Source organism: Thunnus thynnus, chromosome 10 (genome assembly GCF_963924715.1).
Source record: "Thunnus thynnus chromosome 10, fThuThy2.1, whole genome shotgun sequence".
In the NCBI taxonomy this organism is placed as follows: Eukaryota; Metazoa; Chordata; class Actinopteri; order Scombriformes; family Scombridae; genus Thunnus; species Thunnus thynnus.
This window is the reverse complement of record NC_089526.1, coordinates 9,102,189-9,120,857: the sequence shown is the minus strand read 5'-3', so window position 1 is coordinate 9,120,857 and position 18,669 is coordinate 9,102,189. Positions and strand designations below refer to the sequence as shown.

Sequence of the window (18,669 nt, the reverse complement as noted above, 5' to 3'; positions counted from 1 at the left end):
AGGAGCAGAGGTCTTCACTGCCCCAGAAAGTGAGTAATGTCACATCAGACACACTTTACACAACACAGCTTTCATCAAATAGCAGCAAGTTGAAAATGATGCTCATCTTAACCACTTTAAATAATGATACAAACCAATGGTATCATTTTCATCAGATGGTGCTCACTGAACTGAAGCAGGATTCTGATTGAGATTTTGAGCTGAAATATTTTATCCACCAATAATGTTATAATAAAGTCTGTGCTATCTCTACCACTGAGGATGAGAACAGGACAGCTAAATGTTTAGGACGTGTATGTTTTTCCAGACTTTCTTATTCAACTCTGATGGTAAATAGGTGGAAAGAGTTTTTAAAGCAGAAATATCACAGCTGCTGTTGAAGCAATAAGAACGTGTGATCAGGTGACTCATTCCTACTTTTGGCAGCAAAGTGTCAGAGAGAGTTGGAGACATGCAATAAATCACAATTACTATTAACCAGTTTATAGAAACAAATGAAATGAATCACACTGTGCTCACACTTTGTCTTTATAAAATCAAATGTATCATTTTGTGTAATAGATTAGTATTAGACATCACAATACTCACATGATTTAAATGTTTACATTGATGAAAAGACATCAGTGTTTTATCATTACAGTGGAGATATTGCATAAATTCCCTCTGATCATTTTTAATCCATCAGGACAAAACAATAACAGTTAAGGAGAAGCTTTTGGAAACACTGGGAGAATTAAGTCTCAGTGAGACCGAGCATTTCAAGTGGTGGCTGCAGCACCTTCAAAAGAAAGATCTCCCAAGAATCCCAAGAAGCCGAGTGGAGAGGGCATACAGTTTTGAATTAGTGGATCTAATGGTGGAAATCTATGGTCAACAGTCCGTGGAGGTGACCAGGGAGGTTTTAAAGAAGATGAACAGGATGGATCTGGTGCAGAGTTTGTCAGACACAAGCTCAGGATCCAAAGGTAAGTTGTGTGGAAAAAACAAAACAATACTATTCCAATATGAAACATTTGGTATGCAGAGTGGGGTCTTATTCTACTTTAACGTTACTGTTTTCATCATTCAAAATAATTTTGGACAGTCAGGCAGCCATTTGAATATGTGTTTGTTTTGATTGTTATATTAACTAGATGCCATTATCACAAGCAAAGATACTCACTGTATGCTGTATAGTCACTATACTCAATGACTCTAGATCAGTCACTGTTTTTAAATTGTCCACAGCAACAACAAGCCAAAAGTAAACCCAGAATAACTAGACTCCTACATATAGCATAGTTTCCAAAATGACATTTACTGCTTAAAAAAGCAAGATCTTTTCAAAGGGTTTCTTCTCTCAAGTTACCAAAAAACAATCACAAGCAGCATCCTAAAAGTCTAATGGTTAAGGTGCATACCACATAACTGTAATGTACTGGTTTGATCGCATTTGGGGACTTTTGTTGCATGTCATACCGCACTCTGTCCGCTCATATTCTGTTTACTTCTTGAATGTCCAATTAAGGTGAAAATGCAAAAATATAAAGATAATAATACTAAAATAAAAAAACACACACAAAACAAAAGCCCTCACTCAACTGTAGTGGTGTCTGCAGCATGTAAAATGTATCTCTAACAATTGTGCAGCTAATATATTGGAGGTAAATGAAATTCTTTTGTGATGCTCTCACCATCGAAAGATTACATTTAATCAATTTTACTTTACATTACTTTACATGTTTGATGTTGGCTACATGTAGCTAGTCTGTACGTTGTACAGAAGTCCTGTGAAGTGCTGCCACTTTTCCTCAACTTAGACTTTACTCAGCAGTAAGTCCTGCATAACATATTGCTCTCATATTGGAGAATTGCTATGTAGCACATAGTGCTAAAGCAGCAAAACATCTGGAAAGTTACTATATGATTCCTTTTATAAACATAACATTATGTAAAACATTTTCTGATGTGTTTTAACAAGGTCCTTCAGGAAGTTTGGAGTTTGAGGCTCATGGAAGAATGATGGTAATCCCTTTCATTCAATCATGTTGTCATTTGTTTATTTCTCATTGATTTCCGGATGTTGTAAAATTAGTGATTAAACAGGAACAATTCCACTTACAGTATTTACAAAAGCGATTGTCCTCCTGTGCAGGAGTCCAGTGACTGGACTAAACTTGAACCTGAAGTGAACAGTACAGATGCAGATGAGGCTCCAACTTACAGGTAAAAATAACATCTTCAATATTGTGTCACAACAAACTGGAACTATGGCAAACATTTCAGCAAGGTTCTTTGAATTCTTTCCCAGAGGGACAACTAAGATCTTTTTCCTGCCATGTTACAGTAACAGTGATAATTAGACACATTGCTTTAAATAAAATCAAGGCACCTACTGGTTAAGTTTACATTTACTCCATTACACTTAAAAATATTTTGCACATATGCACAAACTCATTTGTTTTTTTTTTTCTTTCAGCCTACAGTCTGAAGAAGGAAAGTTTGAATGCAGAGTCTCTGGTTTGCGATGGGTCTGTGAGGAAAAGGTCAGCTTTAAGTACCAGTTCTGGTCTTGGGAAGAACACATGGAGAGAATGGAAAGCTTACAATACATGCCTGCAGGTCCTCTACTGGACATCACAGTCATTGCTGGGAAGTTAAATGAAGTATACCTGCCACACTGGATCTGCACAGGTAAGTGGACACATAAAAAAGTTAAGTATAAAGAATTAAGAATTTCATTAGTATTCATTAGTATGTGTGTAAAAACATCAATCTCTGTTCTCCTAATTAAGTATGTGTGCTTGTATTTTGTGCAGATGAGAACCCGAAAATATTCAACAAGTTTGCAGTCCTACACATAGATGCCTGTGGAGATGTTGTTGAAAAAGTGTCCAAGGTCACATCATCCCATGTCAAGTTATCCGAACTAATTTTTTCTCCAAGAGCGGTCCTGATGAAAGTCGGCTTTCCAGTGAAAATAAACTGTAACGTATTAATATACAAGACCAACACAGCGTTCCTCACACTTCATGTTTATCTGATCCCACGTGATCCTGGTCTTGGACAGGTCATTGCATATCTCAATGTCACCAATACCAATTATTTTAAGATACAGAATAGAACCTGTTGGTCAACGTAACCTCATAGCAATGGGTTTTTTTTTTCTACAGACAATGGACAAGAGGGAATTATCCTATGGATACAAAGTAATCCGAAAACCACATCCAGAGATGTCCCTGAAAATGCACAATCGTTTCACCTTAACAACAGACTTGGACAGTGCTGAGATTTATCCTGAGGTATGGTTTGAACTGCTTTTAAATATATGGAGTGAAGTGAATTTTGATTCAGAAATAATTATTAATAACTATAAGATGAGTACAGTTGAACACAAAATATGTCTGGGTTTTGATATTTTTAACAAGAATACATGACAAACTAATCCACCTTTAGTTGAAACTCTCCCTAGAAAAACAACACAATAGGTCGTAATGTCAGTCACCCAAAACAGCATATGGTTTTAGTGACAGATTCCATTTAGTGACCGTACTAATTATGGCCCAGAGCAGTGGCGTTGTTGAGATGGAGATGGAGGAGGGGTGGATGGATGGTATAACCCAACATTGGACTTTGCCACAAGAGGAAACATAATTGTTTTTAACAGTGATCTGTAACGTTTTTTGGAAAGCACAGACAAATGATGTCCTGCCAATTACTGCTGATAGGGGAGCCAGATTAAAAAAACGCTCCCATGTGTCGTTCTGGAGTGCACATGGTCAAGTAATTAATTTATTTTAAATTGGAGGACTATGTTACCCAAACAACAAACCCATCTAAAAGTCTTCTCCACTCTTTGGGGAGCTCCCCCTGGCTCCCCTATAGTTCACACCCTGCTGCTCAGCATTTTATACATGCCACAGAGCATGATTGGATGTTAATTGCTTAATTGTACCATGCAGTACAGCTGTGTGGAAGCATCTGCATGCATTATGTTTCTCCACTCATTTATTTAGCTTTTTCCTTTAATTTGTCACACATCTGTATATGGAAGTGATGTGATGCTGCCCATATACCTGATGAGGGTCGGACAGACTGAAACGTTGTAAGCTAATAAACATCTCAGCAATGGGTGAAGTGGTGTGCAGGAGTTCTTCTCATTGCTTTCAAGTTGCACCTTCTTCTGATGCACCTGCCACACATTGGGTGGTGCAGAGACTTTTTTCAAAACATTTTTCAAAAAAAAGGAATAGAAATGCATTGTGAAAATGTGCCCCCTTCAAAAAGATTAACGGCATCTGGTTACAAATGTTTTTATGGCTTTCATCTCAAAATTATGACTTCATTATCCAGTTTTTTGGAGGGACATAACATGTCTTTATATTGTTGTCTCATTACCTTCTTATCGAATTAATATATCTAAATAATATACTGGATAATATACTAAATAGTATACAGAGTACTGCTGAAATAAGTAATATGTGATGTCTGCATTACAAGCAAAAAAAAAAAATTTAAATATCTGCAGTCATGATCATGCTTGTTGGCTCCATGTTATGCATCATTTGGTCCTAAAATCTTACCAAGCTTTGGTAGGATACAGAATATATATTCATCATGTTTTGTCCTTATCTGCAGATGTCTTTGATTTAAATGAGAATATCACCACAGTTTTCTCAACTTCATTTGAAAACATATGAAAAAGAAAAAGAAATTCTGGTGCACTCTGGCACAAAGTCTAACTTCCCTTATATTTCTTTCACAGAAACTAAAGCTCAGATATGAAAGCACAAACCCAAATTTCTTTGAAGTGTTTGTTGAAAATCCAGACAGAAACTTTCAGCTCAAGCTTGCACAAGAAAATGAACTTCAACCAGTTTGGACCTGTGCAATTCGAAAAGGTCAGTTTTAAATAATACTGAAAGAATTGATCTTCACTGTCTATGTAGATGTCTAGATAAAAGTAACTCAGATACATACACATATTGTCGTTACCTCTGCCTTTTTTTCAGATGAATACCAAAGCACTGGTTATATACAAGGTAAGACGTGTAATATGACTAGTATTTAGAATTGCTCATTGGATTTTAGTCATAAGATTGTTTCACATTAAGTTTCAGAGTTAGTTTACAATCCCATGGATTTCCTTTTAGTTGTAAATATTAGAAATATCTTTTTATCTTAACAAAATGTTGAACCTAAAATTCCCTAGGCAGCATTAAAACCTTAAGGAAGCCTTGTTGAACAATGCCAACAACCTTAATGTTCAAGGTTGGTGGCATTGTTGACATTATTGACTTCACTGTTAATTGTCTGTGTACTTTAGGATCACTCTATCTGTTGCCTGAGTTTGTATTGTTTTGCCTGCAACTTTTCATGCTGCCTTCCTTGTCAGATCAAGATTTTTCTAACCTAAGTGGGACTTACCTGGTTATATAAAGGTTAAATAAAATGAAAATAAAATACAAACGCATGCTGACAAACATGACGATTAAGTACCTGAGAAGGAGCTATGTCTTGGACGTACTGCAGGTCATCTCAGTGTAAAACCAAAGTTTGCTTGACAGAAACATTACTGAGACAGTTTTTTAAACTGTTCACCTGCAGGAAAGCTATTCATTTGTTTTTGTTTTTTAAATTTGCAGTGCTCTCTTCCTGTAATTTGTTGCCAAAGTCTTATAAATGTGGTTTAATTGATATAAACATACATTACTCCATACATTGTGCAATTGCAACCGAATCTAAACTAATATTTTTGAGTGATCCTACAAAATGTTGTGGAATTTCACTTCTATGTGGTGCTACAACACGATATATTTGAATGACTATTACTCAGAGATGGTGTAAAGGCTCAGGAAAAACCCAAAAGCTCAACTGAAACCAGGTATGTAAAATAAAAAGTTCAAGATTACTCAAGTTTGAACACAACCAAGAGTCTAAATCAGGCAAAGTTGCCCTGCACTTTGATGTGAAATCTGACTCCGGGTGTTTTATCACAATGATTACAGGGTGAGAGATTCAAGATTGTGTTTGCTTTGTTGGTCATTTTTTGATAAAACCATTTGTATTGTAAATCTTAATGAATCAAAAAAGCCTGATGCAAAGTGTTTTATTCCGTTTCTCCTCAGAGGAACACACTGTGGATGAACTATCTGCACTGGTCCAGAAAGTGAGTAATGTCACATCAGTCTGACTTTGATGATGACAAAGTGATGCTGCATTCAGAGGAGCTGTTCAGCTATAATCAATGAAATTATGTTCAAATCATCTCCCTTTGTTTATTTGTTTTTAATTCTCCAGGCAGCAACAATCACAACAGTTGGAGAGAAACTTTTGAAAATGCTGCAGAGTTTGAGAGAGGAAGATTTCGAAGACTTCAAGTGGTTTTTGCAGAAAAGAAACCTCATCCCAGCAGACCTCCCGTGCATCCCATGGAGCAAACTGGAGAAGGCAGACAGGAAACATGTGGTGGATCTAATAGAGCAGACCTACAGCCAACGAGCTGTAGAGGTGACCAAGATGCTTTTCAAGAAAATAAACAGGAACGATCTGGTGAAGCTGTTGTGAGGCACCAGCTCAAGATCCAAAGGGAAATTATGGGAAAACAACAAACACAGAAGTGGCCTGTTGAGTCCCATTTTTGCTGCTAATCCAATTAATTACATTATTACAGAACATTTGGACCTAATCAGACTAACAGTTAAAGGAGTCATATTTTACAAATATTCCCATATTTTATTTTACTTCCCAGTGATCCACTTAGAAAAATATCTTTTCACAAAGTCATGCTAGCTTCTAGCATCCTCACCACTGTCGTCAGATTCATGTTGGGTAACTTTAAAAAAAAGCAGATATTTTGGCCTGAATTTCAGATGTTTGGGGTCGACATCTGTCTATCTTTTGGGCGGATTACATTAATAAATTACTCTTGTTGGCTTTTACTCGTGAAGCTTTTATTACACTTACAGAAATGTAATGAGTGTTGTCATCAACTCAAGTAACGTTATCTACACCTCACCTATCCTGAACAACACCACCACCCACTACGACAATAATAAGTTGAATTATCACCTTTCTGACAGCGTCAACAAAACAGAAACTTTTAAGCTGAAAAGAAGAATCCATGATGGAGCTGTTTTATTGGTTTGCACTAAATGTCGAGATGTACCTAATAAAGTTGCAAGTGAGTGTATATGATCTTTATGTACATTTTTGTTCTTTTGTTTATGTTTTGTTCCATTTCATCTTCTTATTTTTATCTTGTATTTTATCTTATTGCTTACTCTACCTTTTTATACTTTTATATTTTTATAATGCTTTGTTTTTTTACTGGATATCTTGTCTTAATATCTTTTTGATGTCTTATAGCACTTTGAATTGTCTTGTTGTTGAAAGGTGCTTTACAAATAAATACGTGTTGCCTATGAATGTACTGTATCCTTTGAAATTACCAGGTGGCAACAATGGAGCACTGTTTACTGTATATGGGTCATTCAACATATTTTCTTTTTTAAAATCTATAATAAATTCCCTCATTGTTGTTTGGTTCTGATTATTTGAGAGAATGAAGTGGCCTAAAAACAATATATACGAAGCAAGTATATTGATGTGACAGAGAGTCACACGTGTGTTTTCCCCCAAGTGAATATTGGCAGTAAGGAAATATTCAAGTTTAAACTGATGCCTTAAAGTATCATAATGTCATAAAGGACCCCAGTAGTGTGATTATTTATCTAGAAGAAGAAAGTAGCTCTGAGTGATTCTTACAAAACCTCCATGCCAGTGAACAAAGCTCAGATGAGAGGTGATCTTCTCAAATTATTTTGTATATACCTTTGGATAAAGAAAAGGCACTGCAGGTTGTTCTAAAGTTTTAAGCAGGAGGTACATATCAATCATATCAGGAACTGAAAAGTTATTAATGTGAGTGGAGGAGTGTGTAGTGGCCAATTGCCAGTTTTTGTGATCTATGACTGTGATTATGGGAAGGATAAGGATGCCAGTAAATTGAAATCCAGGTGAGTATGGAGTGATCCATAAGCGCATTTAGACATGAATCCTTAACACAAAACTGGAAAAGAGTAGCCTATGTGATGATGAAGATACTGACAAAGCCTATGAAACATTTCTAAAAATATTTAGATCATTATATGATAAAAACTGTCAAATAAAACAATACATCAGAAAGCAAAATTAAAAAGATTGGCCATGGATTACAAAGGGGATACAAAATGCCTGTTAAAAAAAACAACAACACCATATAAGAGAATTCATAAAATATAGAACTATAGGGACAGAAAATAAATCTACTAAATATAAATACAGTCTATTCTATCCACTTTCAAATTATATCTGGACTTAAACACAATGCGGGATATTTGTGTTGGTTGTTATTCGTAGTAAATTGTGTCTCGAAAAACATGAGTCATTTAGTCCCTTTGACATTTACTCGGTTTATAAATGATTAAAAGATCTTGTGGGTATTATCTGTACGTTTGCTTGTCGTTTTAAAGCGATAATCTTCAAATAGGCGCGTTCTCGCGATTAGGGCTGATTTTCACAGCACAACAGGTGTTACTGAAACACTCACTGACGGAAGAGAGAGACGCCGGGTGACATGTACTACCACAGTCAGCAGGAGTATTTGAGGAACGAGGAAGTAGTGAATACCGGATATAGACAGCAGCACCTGAATCCCAGTAAAGGGTCATTTATGGACACAATGAAAGATTTACCTCAATTAATTGGAGAAAAAACAGGGCGGATTTTACATCTTAACGGCTGGAGCGACAAACTGCAGTTAAAAAGGTAAAACTGTATTTTATTCTTCTTTTTAACTTTCACGTTCATCGTCCTGCTTCTTCTGTAGAGATGTATTCGTGTGTGTAAATTGTTACAGCAGCCCAATACTACAATAAAACATTAGTTAACACTTGGTTTACGTTAGTGTTAAACAGTTTGTTAAAGTTTCCAAAGTGCTTTGACTCAACAGTTAACGATGAAACAGGAAAACAACAGCAAAGACAATTTAACGTTAAACGAGAGAGAGAGAGAGAGAGAGAGAGAGAGAGAGAGAGAGAGAGAGAGAGTGAGTATCAGGTATTCATCATTTGTGGGGACATAAATCTGTTTAAACAGTCACATTTGGGGACTCGCCTCCCTTTTGAGGACAAAAAGCAAGTCTCCATAAATCAAATCATTTATTTTAGGGTGAAGACTTGTTAAAATGAATGTAAGGTTTAGGTTCAGGTTTGGGTTAAGGTCGAGCAAGTAGTGGTTGAGGTTAGAGTAATCTACAGGAAATGAATGTACAATGATGCTTGAAAGTTTGTGTTAGAATTTTCTGTTTCTGCATAAATATGACCTAAAACCTGATCAATTGTTCACATAAGTCATAAAACTAGATAAAGGGAGCCAAATAAAACAAATGAGAAAAACCATTAAACTTATCAATTCATTTATTGAGGAAAATTGTCCAATCTTACATATTTGTGTGAGGCAAAATATGTGAATCCTTGCTTACAGTAACCAGTATGACCCCCTTTTGCAGCAATAACTTCAGTTAAACGTTTCTGGTAACTGTTTATCAGCCCTGCACATTGGCTTGGAGGAATTTCAGCCTATTCCTCCTTACCCAACAGTCTCAACTCAGGGATGTTGCTGGGCTTCCTTGCATGAAGTGCAGGTCCTTCCACAGCATTTCTATTGGATTAAAGTCAGGACTTTGACTCGGTCATTCCAAAGCATTAACTTTCTTCTACTTAATCAGTCTTTGGTAGAACGACTTATGTGTTTAGGTTTGTTGTCTTGCTGCATGACCCACTTTCTGTTGAGCTTCATTTCACGGGCAGATATCTTGACATTTTTCCTGTAGAATTTGTTGGTACAACTCAGAATTCATATTTCCATCAATGATTGCAAGCTGTCCTGGTCCAGAGGCAGCAAAGCAGCCCAAACCATGATACTGTCACCACCATGTTTCACAGATGGGACATGGCCCTTTTGCTGGAATGCAGTGTTTGTTTGTCAACAAATGGAACGCTTCTCATTCAAGCCAAAAAGTTCAACTTTTTCAACTCTACCTTACTATAGTAGGAAAGAGGCGTCATTTGTGTTTTAACAATGTTTTGCTCATGAGTTATTTAACTGGGAAGTTCGAATCTGTCAGTGTATTATATATAAACTTAACTGAAGTGTGTAGCATAGCCTACAAACTGTAGTTTTTCTGTCAGGCATTTGTTGTTACATAATTCACATGAAGAGCACACCGGTGACCTCAGGGAAGCAGGAGGATTTGAAATGTTCTTTTTTTCTTTGGACACACACAAGCAGGCGGGTGGAGAGAAATAAAACTACTGGGAGAATCACTGATTCTGCTTTTGATTCCAAGAGTCCAACTCAAAAGCTCGTTTCGATTGATTTTCGATGTGGAATCAGAATCTTTACACCCCTAGTAACAATGGTGTTGAATGTCCTCCGTTTGTACACGATCTGCCTGACAGTCAACTGGTGGAGTCCAAACTCTTTAGATATGTTTTTTTAAACTCTTTCCAGCCTAGTGAGCATCAACAACTCTTCTTCTAAGGTCCTCAGAAATCTCCTTTGTTTGAGCAGTGACACACTTCCACAAACCTGTTGTGAAGCTCAGGCTTTGATAGTGAAGACCCAGATTTCACTTCTTTAAATAAAGCAGGGCCTCCCAGACCCACACCTGAATTTCATCCCATTGACTGAAACACCTGACTCTAATTTCCCCTTCAAATGAATTGATAATCCTAGAGGTTCACAAATATGCAACATTGGATCATTTTACACAATAAATAAATAAACAAGTGAAAGGTTTTTGTCTCACTTGTTTAACTGATGTTTCTTTATCTAGTTTTTCTAGACTTGCATGAACATTTTAGTTCATATTTATGCAGAAATAGAGCAAATTTTAAAGGACTCAAAAACTTTCAAGCACCACTGTAAATCAACATGACTGTTTGTGTGTGTGTGTGTGTGTCGAGGGTATTTCTTCGATAATGATATTCTTGGTGATTTGACAAAATACTCCAGGAGGGATTTTTGTCTCTCCTCATACTTAACCGGGTGTTTCTGCTAGAGGGGGTGATATAAGTTTGTTGTGTGTCTTTAATTGATGACACAAACAATTTTTCCCTCACATACATAGTTCTCTCGCAGAACTGAAGCTATTTTCAGGCTTTGATGTGTTCACATGAGGTCTTAAGCAAGAATGTTATTCACTAATAATTTTAAGAATTTGTGTTATATCATCTACCACAAGGGAAACATAGTTTTTCTTGATTTGTTTTTATAACTTTGGCAGTATAATATAGCTATGATAAATATAAAAGAGAAATGAATGTTTTTCTTGCTTTTTTATATTAGAGGAAAAGATGCAACCAGCCATGTTCTCACAGCATCTCTGTTGTAAAATCAAGAGGCTCATCACAGTTTTGGATCACAGTCCTTGAAAGAGTTACAGCCAGACAGTAAAATTAAGTCATGATCCTGTCGATGTATTCCTTTGTGGAAATACTTTCAGGTATTGTTTTTTATTGAGCTGAACATTTGGAGATTGAGAGTATGAATAACTGAGTAACTGTGTAGAGTAAACCTGTAAATTTATTTTACCTTCTTGGTGCTGTGATCATGAAAGATTTTTTTTTTTTACCATTTAAATGTATACTGGACAACAGAGGTATGCATAATGGGTAAGAACAATATATTGTTCTGCACCATTTATTTTTCTTAAAATGTTTTCCAGCTTCATGACCCTCAGCAGCAGCAACTGATCAAAATAAGATGGAGGACGGTAAGTACACAGTTATTATGTACGCAGTGATCTCACTAAATGTTACTCACTGAGTTCAGATTGTCTACAACAAGCTAAACGTAAAACCAGAATCTGACAACGAATAATTGAACCGTGGAAGGATATTTTGAACAGGTCATCTTGATCAAGATTTTTTTAAAATCCACTCTTTCAAATTAACACTGTATGCATTTTAGTTTGCTACACTTCATATGAAACATGTTCTGATATACGCTGATTATAGCCTCATAATATCTTTCATCTGTCAACTTTGTGTCATGTGTCTTTCTCTACTCAGAACTTTTTGTGGATAAACATCGAGTCGAGCTAATCCGGAGAGTGACCAATGTTGCACCAATTTTAGATGAACTCCTCAAACGTGATGTTATTAATCAAGTAAATTATGATAAAATCAGGGCTAATCATGACTCTCAGGAGACTATGAGGGCACTCCTTAGTGGGCCCTTGGAATCCAGTGGATTTAGAGGAAAACAGATCTTCTACAAAGTCCTGGAGAGAAATGAGCCACATCTTATTGATGACCTCAAGAGAATGGAGAGCGAGACTTTCATGGATGTGAAAGTCATGGATACAGTGCAAGTGAGTAAATCCTTAGTCATCTAAAGCAGTATAATGTAGGAGTAGATAGCGTAGTTTGTGCTTTCATATAATCACTTACTTACTTAAAGACAATACTTTGAATATAAGTCCAATATTTCATTTGATTACACTTTTCTTGCTTTTGAAATCTTTCTGAAATCCTCACAGGAATACCCCACTGAAAATCAATATTTACTCGCCCCCTGTGGGCCTAAAATTTGGCTTTGAAAAGTTTATAGTTTGCTCCTTTTGTAGATGACAGCAGCTGTATTCAGATTCACAGAAGTTACAGTGGATTCCAATATTGATCCAGAATCACTGCAAGAAAACACCAAAACAACCACAGAAACTTATCAAACCACTCCTGCTGCATAACTCATTTATCAGCTGTTCATCAATATAATCAGTATTTTCCAAACAATTGTTGTTGTGCCAATAAATCACTAAGTATGTTTCTTCTGGTGCGGCAATAGTGTAACATGGAAACAGTGTTTTTAGCTATGTTGTGACTACAAGTGTTTGGAACAACATTATAGATCATTGGTGGAGAAATTAAAGGGAGAATAATTAGAGTCACAGTGTTACTCTGTTCCTTAAATGGAAAATTTAAGGGATCCTATTAAATAAATATACACATTAATGTCATTGCAAGGATCAATTCTTGGACCTCTTTAAATGAAAATCTACATCCATTCATCATATAAAACATTATTACATAACTTCTATGAAACTCTACTGGAGGGATGAACACCATTCGTCCAAATGATTTTCCATCATTTGGTGTTTCAGTGTTGGTGGTGGAGAGCGCTTTCTAAATCATCAGTCATGGTATTCATGGTAGTAGAGCAAACAAACACTTCACATCCTGTCCTGCTTAATACTGTATGATTTATCTTTTTCATTTTCCAGGTAGACACAATAATGGATAAGAAGCTGCTTATTGAAATATTGAATGATTTGAGTTCTGAGGAGTTTGAGAAATTCAAGTCGCTCATTGAATTGGAGAAAGATTTCCCGCTTATCTCAAGGAGCCAACTGGATGTGGCAGACATGCAGGAAACTGTGGAGCTGATGATGGAGATAAACAGCCGAGAGTGTGTGGAGGTAACCAAAAAGGTTTTAAAGGAGATGAACAGGACTGATCTGGTGCAGAGGTTGTCAGATATCAGCTCAAGAACTAAAGGTAAGACAAAGAAGACAAAAACATGAAAAACACTAAACTGGCACACAATGCAGTCACATGTGTCTCATAAGTTTTATAGTTTATTATGTAAAGATAAAGTACATTAGCTAGGGTACAATATTTTGTAAGTTTGGGCATAAACAGTATAAATAACAAATATATCCAAAACCATTCAACATTGTTTGAAAATCTTCAAGTAGCTCTGCACATTATTATTATTTCACTGTTAAGGAGGGTTAGTGGAATGAAACCCTTGGTATTATAACTGATGTTAAATACATTTCTAATAAGTATTTTGATATTTATTTCCTCCTCAGAGAAACACTTGGAACAGTGTCCTACACTGATTCAGAGAGTGAGTAATGTCACATCAGTCTGACTTTACACAGCACAGCTTTTATTCAGTAGATGAAGACTGACAATCATCTTCATCTTGAACATTATAATTGATGATACAAACAAATTTTCCCTCACATAAATAGTTCTCTCACAGAACTGAAGCTATTTTTACATGAGGTCTTAAGCAAGAATGTTATTCACTAATAATGTTAAGAATTTGTGTTATATCATCTACCACAAGGGCAATGTAGCTTTTCTTGATTTGTTTTTATAACTTTGACAGAAGATATAATATATGATAAACATTAATAAAAAAAAAAAATTCTTCCAGCCATCTTCTCACAGCTTCTCTGTTGTAAAATCAAAAGGCTCATCACAGTTTTGGGATCACAGTCTTTGAAAGAGTTACAGCCAGGCAGTAAAATAAAGTCATGATCCTGTTTGTACAGATAAAATAATTGTAAAACAGACAAAAGTTGTTGATGTTACTAAATAAATTTAAACAAATACAAGTAGTTTGTAAAAACAGTTATACAGTATGTGATCAATTTGACAGATATTATTAATTCCATTATTAGCTTGTGTAATATGGGTGATGTAATCTTACCACATCCATATTTCTAAAACACACTCATCAATGAATCTGTAATCAATAAAATGAAGAGACTGCACATTTGCCCAATGAACATTTTCTTTGTATTTACCAGGTAGAAACAATGACGTCTGTTATAGAGCTGCTTTTGGAAACACTGGCTGATTTAAGCGACTGGGAGCTTGAGTACTTCAAGCAAGTCATCCAGAGTCACTTCTACAACCCCTATCTAGAGATCCTATGGATGCTGCCCATGAAAGCTGACATGCAGGACACAGTGTTTTCTGTGGTTCAGACCTTCGGCCAATCGTCTTTTGAGAAGATCAAGGATATTTTAATTAAGATGAACAGGAGAGATCTGGTGCAGAGGCTGTCAGACAGCAGCTCAGGACCCAAAAGTAAGACAATAAAGACAGAAACATATTCAAATCATAAAGCTGGCTCAAAACATGTGTCTCATAAGTTTATAAGCTATGTTATAAATGTTCTTCTTTATTTGAAATATTATGAGTCATAATGTAGAGTAAAGAAGACAATATCAGCTGGTGTACAAAATATATTTTATTATGAATGTGAAATATGAAAAGATATTGTGGGACAGGGACAAAATATTAGTGATGAAGAGGCTTCAGGTTTATTTTGTGTTGAACCCTTTGTATTGTAATTTTATAAAGAACAATATAGCCTGATGTTGATCACTTTTATTTCCTTTCTTCCTCCTCAGAAAAACACTCTGTGGATGAACACTTGTCTGCACTGATCCACAAAGTGAGTAATGTCACATCAACCTGACCTCATGCAGTACAGCTTTAATTCAATAAGATGCAAGTTTAAAATCATATTTATCATCACATTAGTGGTTATTAATGAACCTAAACTCAGTTGCTCACATAATTGTGAGACTTTTTCAAACCATTAAACAAAGTGCAGAAGATGAAACTGAGAAAACAGTTCCTGACTTGTGCTGCCACTTTTTTCACAGTTCATCAAGAACATGTGATGTTAAGATCAGGTGGCTCATTTCAGTTTTTGACAGCACAGTGTGTTTGCCAGAGTTACAGCCTGGAATTAAAATAAAAAACATAACAAGTTTACAGATATTAAAGAATGAAAAGAAAGACAAATCATAATAACCAGATGTATCAGTAGTTCAGGTGATCTTGCTGAAAAAAACATTTCTTAAAACATCCAAATGTCTGAAATAAAGACATTGATACTGTAGATGCAAAGAGATAAATCTTTAATATTCCCAGTGGAGAAATAACATATTTTCTCTTTGATTGTACTCTTTGAATTTTCCAGGTAGCAACAAAGACGGCTGAGAGAGAGCTGCTTTTAGAAACACTGAATGATTTGAGTGATCAGGAGTTTAATAAACTTAAGTGGCTCCTGCAGTTCACTTACTTCAAGAAGGACCTTCCATGCATCCCATTGATCCAAATGGAGCCAGCAGACAGGACAGAAGTTGTGGATCTGATGGTGGAGACGTGTGGCCAACAGTCTGTGGAGGTGATCAGGGAGGTTTTCATTGAAATGAAGAGGACTGATCTGGTGCAGAGGCTGTCAGAGACCAGCTCAAGACCCAAAGGTAAAATAAAGAAGACAACTGTCATGTCACATTAATTTATAAAAATAAGTAAGTCTGCAGGAGTACAAAATATTAGATGAAATAATGGAGCAACACCATATAGGCCACCATGACAGCAGAAATATAGATTTGAATCAACACCTCCCTGACACAATCTCAATAAAAATAATATGAGCTTCACAAAGTTAGTTGGTACTTCATTTCATATTTGAAGTGGTTAATTGAACTAATTAAATTTACTTGTAAGACAAAGATCACTTCAGAGGGAAATGTTAGAGCTCATTATTACCAGTCTTGTGTTGTATATGGTCAGATAGGAACTTGGCTAATGTTGTCTACATCATTTCACTTGAATATGTTGTGTTGTATTTTTGTATAGCTACGATTTGACTTAAACTTGGCTCCATTATGGACACTCATTCTCATTCATCCCCTCTGTGATTTCTGTAACCAAGGCCTCCTCCTGTCTTCCATGCATACACCTATAATCCATCTGTGTCATGTGACGTCTGCAGTGTCTGTGTATTTTATTTTAACACCCTGACTAAGTGTTTTCTTAAACCACATTGGTCTCAGCCATGAAGTGTTAAAGGCTTTTTATTATGCTCGGGAGTCAGAGTATTATACTGAGGACAAGTACACATAAAGGTTACACACAGTGTTTCTATTATGTAATTACAATGTTCATTAAATGTGTTTCAGCTGCAGGATCATCAGTTGAAGCGTTTGGTGTAAAAACCACAGAGGGAGGTGGGTACCATAAGACATTTGAAACACTAATAACAAAATTACAAATATTATTCCTTTAACTAGGAGTAAAGATGACAGATTTGAATCCTTTCCTCAAAGCTCTGTAGTTATTTTAATCTACATTTCATTATGTGAAGCTTTAACACTGAGTTTAATAACAAATGTGATGTCATGTTGATAACTGTTCATCAGATGAAAGTAGTAATTGATTTTTAGGATGTTACTATTAAGCAGATTTTCATTTCCTTCTGCAATTAATCCTTAATATTAGAATTAATTTAAAACAAGATAGTCTGATAGTGTCTGATTATATCACCTGATGGTAAACCAGGCATTCATGAGTCTTGTTTTATTTCCTTCTCTTCAGAGAAACACTCTGTGGATGAACAGTGGCCTGCACTCATCCAGAAAGTGAGTAATGTCACATCTGTCTGACTTTACAGATACAGCTTTCATTCAACAGATGCAGGAAAAAAAAACATGTTCAACATCATAAATGATGGTACAAATCAAATTCCTGATTTTCACCAGCTGGTTCTCTCAGAACTGAAGCTACATTCAGGTTGCATCATGTACACATGAGGACATTGTAAACTAATAATGTTAAAAATCAGCGTTACCTCTACCACTGGTGAAATGTAAACTGTATATATCCACATTTATAAAAACACAAGGTTGATGAGACGTAAACAAAAATCTGTAATCAACCCAGCTGAGAGATTGTACATTTGTCCAATGAACATTTTTTCTTTATTTACCAGGTAGAAACAATGACGTCTGTTATAGAGCTGCTTCTGGAAACACTGGCTGATTTAAGCGACGGGGAGCTCAAGAACTTCAAGAAATTACTCCTGAGTCAAAGTTACCTCTACAAACCCTACATAGAGAACCCATGGAGGCTGCTCATGATGGCAGACATGCAGGACACAGTGTTTATTATGGTTCAGACCTTCAGCCAACAGTCTGTGAAGAAGACCGAGGATGTTTTAATTAAGATGAAGAGGAGAGATCTGGTGCAGAGGCTGTCAGACAGCAGCTCAGGACCCAAAAGTAAGACAATAAAGACAAAAACATATACAAATCATAAAACTGGCTCAAAACATGTGTCTCATAAGTTTATAAGCTATGTTATAAATGTTCTTCTTTATTTGAAATATTATGAGTCATAATGTAGAAAAAAATAGACAGTATCAGCTGGTGTACAAAATATATTTTATTACTAATGTGAAATATGAAAAGATATTGTGGGACAGGGAGAAAATATCAGTGATGAATTATAAGTATTGTGTATTTTATATGTATATGTATTAACTGTTGAAGAGGCTTCAGTTTTATTTTGTGTTGAACCCTTTTAATTGTAATTTAAAAAAAAAAAAACAATATAGCCTGATGTTGATCACTTACTTTTATTTATTTTCTTCCTCCTCAGAAAAACACTCTGTGGATGAACACTTGTCTGCACTGATCCACAAAGTGAGCAATGTCACATCAACCTGACCTCATGCAGTACAGCTTTAATTCAATAAGATGCAAGTTTAAAACCACAGTTATCATCACATTAGTGGTGATTAATGAAACTAAACTCAGTTTCTCACAGAATTGTGAGACTTTTTCAAACCATTAAAAAAAAATGCAGAAGCTGAAACTGAGAAAACAGTTCCTGACTCATGCTGCCACCTTTTTCACAGTTCATCAAGAACATGTGATGTTAAGATCAGGTGGCTCATTTCAGTTTTTGACAGCACAGTGTGTTTGCCAGAGTTACAGCCTGGAATTAAAATAAAAAACATAACAAGTTTACAGATATTAAAGAATGAAAA

General features: G+C 35.8%; 2 protein-coding genes across 3 annotated transcripts in view; both read left to right on the top strand.

The window, feature by feature from the left end:
- LOC137191008 (uncharacterized) overlaps window positions 1-18,669 on the top strand; it is a 59,213-nt gene that overhangs the window by 13,068 nt on the left and 27,476 nt on the right. The window contains exons 16-26 of one of the 2 annotated variants that reach the window (XM_067600792.1): window positions 1-29; window positions 686-965; window positions 1,961-2,004; window positions 2,135-2,205; window positions 2,459-2,673; window positions 2,799-3,049; window positions 3,153-3,281; window positions 4,745-4,880; window positions 4,992-5,021; window positions 6,108-6,148; window positions 6,280-6,573. The exons of the other annotated variant lie outside the window; for it this stretch is intronic. Coding sequence (XP_067456893.1) covers window positions 1-29; window positions 686-965; window positions 1,961-2,004; window positions 2,135-2,205; window positions 2,459-2,673; window positions 2,799-3,049; window positions 3,153-3,281; window positions 4,745-4,880; window positions 4,992-5,021; window positions 6,108-6,148; window positions 6,280-6,546 — 1,493 coding nt within the window. The 3' untranslated portion in view covers window positions 6,547-6,573. Of the gene's footprint in view, window positions 30-685; window positions 966-1,960; window positions 2,005-2,134; window positions 2,206-2,458; window positions 2,674-2,798; window positions 3,050-3,152; window positions 3,282-4,744; window positions 4,881-4,991; window positions 5,022-6,107; window positions 6,149-6,279; window positions 6,574-18,669 lie in introns of those variants that run through there. 2 annotated transcript variants of the gene reach the window in all.
- Window positions 8,603-18,346, top strand: LOC137190638 (uncharacterized). Its single transcript, XM_067600161.1, has 12 exons — window positions 8,603-8,787; window positions 11,750-11,797; window positions 12,096-12,397; window positions 13,307-13,580; window positions 13,898-13,935; window positions 14,627-14,909; window positions 15,236-15,279; window positions 15,814-16,099; window positions 16,802-16,849; window positions 17,217-17,260; window positions 17,611-17,899; window positions 18,279-18,346. Exons 2-12 carry the CDS (start codon window positions 11,788-11,790, stop codon window positions 18,344-18,346), a joined length of 1,686 nt encoding a protein of 561 aa, XP_067456262.1. The 5' UTR covers window positions 8,603-8,787; window positions 11,750-11,787.